This window comes from Apis dorsata, unplaced genomic scaffold (genome assembly GCF_000469605.1).
Source record: "Apis dorsata unplaced genomic scaffold, Apis dorsata 1.3 scaffold_295, whole genome shotgun sequence".
Lineage (NCBI taxonomy): Eukaryota > Metazoa > Arthropoda > Insecta > Hymenoptera > Apidae > Apis > Apis dorsata.
The window spans coordinates 1548471-1552750 of record NW_006263570.1 but is presented as its reverse complement, the minus strand read 5'-3'; the positions used below and the strand labels follow the sequence as shown (position 1 = coordinate 1552750).

The 4280-nt window shown below is 21.9% G+C and overlaps 1 protein-coding gene across 1 annotated transcript; it reads left to right on the top strand.

Moving 5' to 3' along the window:
- The first annotated feature begins 251 nt into the window (after positions 1–251).
- LOC102673729 (integrator complex subunit 11) lies at positions 252–2901 on the top strand. Its single transcript, XM_006617257.2, has 5 exons — positions 252–446; positions 737–996; positions 1065–1487; positions 1546–2370; positions 2454–2901. Exons 2-5 carry the CDS (start codon positions 748–750, stop codon positions 2742–2744), a joined length of 1788 nt encoding a protein of 595 aa, XP_006617320.1. The 5' UTR covers positions 252–446; positions 737–747; the 3' UTR covers positions 2745–2901.
- Positions 2902–4280: the final 1379 nt, after the last annotated feature.

Here is a 4280-nt window from a genome sequence, read left to right as displayed (position 1 = left end):
TTTTAAAAGAATATTTTTACTTAAATATTATAAATTTTTTGTTATAAATTATTATAAATTATTATAACATGTTATAAATTATTGTGATGTAATTCATGAGTAATTACTCAAATAAAAAAATATTATTATATATAAAAATATATATAGATTAAATATTTTAAAATAATATAAGATATAAGTTTATAATAATAATTGGACTATATATAGAATTATTTCGAATATGCACCTTTAACATCAAAAAATTTAGAGGTTATGTTAAGAACAATTGCCAGAAAGAACACGTTAATAACATGATCCAACAAGAGTTAATGTTTGGATTTAATTTACTTTTAATTATAGAAAAATAACAAAATGAAAGATCATTGATCGATATTTATGCATTAACTATATACTTAATAATATATATCGAAAAACTTTTAAATTGTTTATCAGTCAAAAGACTGATATAGGTAAATTTTATTCTTTATTAAAAATTCAATTATAATATTTTCCATATTTTTGCAAAATTAATTTCAATTTAATTATTATAATTAATATACTGTTTTGTAATAAAATGATAGTGCATAAATAAATATAATGAATAAATCGTTTTAGTTAATATATTATTTACGAAAATTAATTTGCAAAATTAATTTTGACTATTATAATGAATATTATAATAAATATTATAATATTTATATAATAACATGATATTATATAAATAAATAAAATAAGTAAATTACTTTAATTGATATGTTATTTAGGAAAATGCCAGATATTAAAGTTACACCTTTAGGAGCTGGTCAAGATGTTGGAAGAAGTTGCATTCTTGTATCAATGGGTGGAAAGAATATTATGTTAGATTGTGGCATGCACATGGGCTTTAATGATGAAAGGAGATTCCCAGATTTTTCATACATAATTCCGGAAGGTCCAGCAACTAATTACATAGATTGTGTGATTATTTCACACTTTCATTTAGATCATTGTGGTGCTCTTCCATATTTTACAGAAATGGTAACATAAGTTATATAAATAATATATTATTTAAAATATGTTTTTTTAAAAAATAATTTCATTTATAGGTAGGTTATACTGGACCAATTTATATGACACATCCAACAAAAGCAATTGCACCAATTTTACTTGAAGATATGAGAAAAGTTGCAGTAGAACGTAAAGGAGAAAGCAATTTCTTTACATCACAAATGATAAAAGACTGTATGAAAAAAGTTATTGCTGTTACATTGCATCAATCTGTAATGGTTGATTCAGAACTAGAAATAAAAGCATATTATGCAGGACATGTACTTGGTGCTGCAATGTTCTGGATTCGTGTTGGTTCACAATCAATTGTATATACAGGAGATTATAATATGACACCTGATAGACATTTAGGTGCTGCATGGATAGATAAATGTAGACCAGATTTATTAATATCAGAATCAACATATGCAACAACTATTAGAGATTCTAAGAGATGTAGAGAAAGAGACTTTTTAAAAAAAGTATGTAATAATTAATATTATACATTAGTATTAAATTTTATATAAAGTTATTTTTTAGGTTCATGAATGTATAGATAGAGGTGGCAAAGTATTAATCCCTGTATTTGCTCTTGGACGTGCACAAGAATTATGTATATTATTGGAAACATATTGGGAACGAATGAATCTAAAAGTTCCCGTGTATTTTGCTTTAGGATTAACTGAAAAAGCTAATAATTATTATAAAATGTTTATTACTTGGACAAATCAAAAAATTAAGAAAACTTTTGTACAAAGAAATATGTTTGATTTTAAACACATAAAGCCATTTGATAAAGCATATATTGATAATCCTGGAGCCATGGTAGTATTTGCTACTCCAGGTATGTTGCATGCAGGATTATCTTTACAAATTTTTAAAAAATGGGCTCCAAATGAAGCAAATATGGTTATTATGCCTGGATTTTGTGTCCAAGGCACTGTTGGACATAAAGTTTTAAATGGTTCTAGAAGAATCGAATTTGAAAACCGACAGATTGTAGAAGTTAAAATGGCAGTAGAATATATGTCTTTCTCTGCTCATGCAGATGCAAAAGGTATTATGCAATTAATACAATATTGTGAACCAAAAAATGTTATGCTTGTACATGGTGAATTTGCTAAAATGGAATTTCTAAAAGAAAAAATAAAACAAGAATTTGGAACTAACTGTTATAATCCTGCAAATGGTGAAACTTGTGTTATTACAACTATTTCCAAAGTACCAGTAGATGCTTCTTTAGCATTATTAAAGGCTGAAGCAAAAAAATATTCAGCTTTACCACCAGATCCTAAGCGACGAAGATTACTCCATAGTGTTTTAATGTTACGAGAAGATGGAGTATGTCTTGTAGATGCAGATGAAGTAATTAAATTATTTTATTTAATTAATATATATTATTAAAAGTATAATTTATTAAAATATAATGATTTAAAACTTTTTTTAAGGTAACAAAAGCTGCAGGAATAACAAAACATGTAGTACGATTTACATCCACTGTACAAGTAAGAGATCCTGGTCCTGCACATTCAACAACTTTAAAATTATTACAACCATTGAAAGAAAGATTATCAGGTTGGACAGTTCAATTAACAGATGGATCAATATCTGTTGAATCTGTTTTAGTAAAAGTAGAAGGTGATGAAGATGATCAAAAAAGTGTATATGTATCATGGACAAATCAAGATGAAGATTTGGGTAGTTATATTTTAGGATTTTTACAAACAATGTTGAATTAAAAAATAACAAACTGTATTGAAAATAAAAACAATATTCACTTAATTGATAAATGATACATAGAATTTTATATAATGTGTGATATTGCTACAATGAATACAATAGACATTATATATAGATTATAAATTTATTGTAATAAAAATATTTTTATTATAAATATTATATTATTTATTAATGATCAAAAATTATCATTATAATATAATAATAGATAAATTGTTTTATAATTTTTAATCAAAATAAATTTGATAATTTATAGTAACACATTGTTTACATTTCTTTTTTTTTATATATAAACATTTAAAATATAATTCTTTTAATAATATTAATATAATAAATTTGCATAATATTACAATTTTATATTTTTTAAAATTATGAATTGAAGTTATATTTATATTTTATATTTTTTTAAATTAAATTATTTCACATTATTTTATATTATAGTTTTTTTAATCTTATGATTTCTTATTTACATTACGAAATATTCATACAAATGAGATACAAAATGAATCTGATATTCAACTTTTTTATTCCATGTTTCGAAAGCATTATTTTTATTCTTATACAATATTTATATTTTGTCTATGTCAACTCTCTTTTATCACTCTTTATCATTTTTAACATTATTAATTTAATTCAGAATAAAATTGCAATGCTAATAATATTTAGAAATGTTTTACAAATATTTTATAAAATTATAAATAGTGAATGAATTCAACAAATCTTTTTTTCAATAAAATTCTTTGTTATTAAATCATACTTTCATTTATTTAAATTCTATTTTTATTATTCTAACGTTGTTATTTAAACGTTCATATCATATTAAAATATATTTTACAAGGTCATTATCTTAAAGATACATTATAAAGCTGAATATATAATATCTACATTTTTTATATTAAAGATTAATACATAAATACATTTATGTTTTTAAAAAAATAATAAAATGAATCTTAAATACAATGAAAGTATTGATAAGAACTCTCTAGAAATATTTTATATAAAACAAATATAAATAAGAAAAACAAATAACAGAAAAAAAATAAAGATAGAATAAGAATTGTTAGTACCAACTATTGAGCATTAAAGATATCTAAAGAATCCCAAAATATCTTTCTAAAAGCATATTTGAAGCATTCTAGAAATGTTTTTTCAATTTATACTCTATTTTTATTTTTCTTTTGCATTTGTTTTTTTTGTTTTTTATTTGCTCTACAAAATTTATGCCTCAAGAGAAAAGATGACTTTAACAATTAGAAATGATTCTAGTTAATTATATTGTTTTCTCTAATTGAAAAATCAATATATATTCGATCCAATTTTTATGTGTATAATTATTATACGTGTATATATTTTTATGTATATTTTTATTTTTATATCATATATATTTTGTATACAAACAATATAATTTTTCGTTTTTAACATTTCAAAAATATTCTATAAATATATAAATATATTATATATCCTATATTTTTCAGTTCTTCAAAATTAAAAAGGAAATATATCAAATACTAGAAAAATTTCACATGCTATTTCATTAT

Excerpts from the sequence above, each read along its gene's own strand:
- LOC102673729 (XM_006617257.2), top strand. The coding sequence starts at position 748 with ATGCCAGATATTAAAGTTACACCTTTAGGAGCTGGTCAAGATGTTGGA. Across the intron at positions 997-1,064 it reads TTCCATATTTTACAGAAATG|GTAGGTTATACTGGACCAAT; the intron begins GTAACATAAGTT and ends TTTCATTTATAG. Across the intron at positions 2,371-2,453 it reads GTCTTGTAGATGCAGATGAA|GTAACAAAAGCTGCAGGAAT; the intron begins GTAATTAAATTA and ends ACTTTTTTTAAG.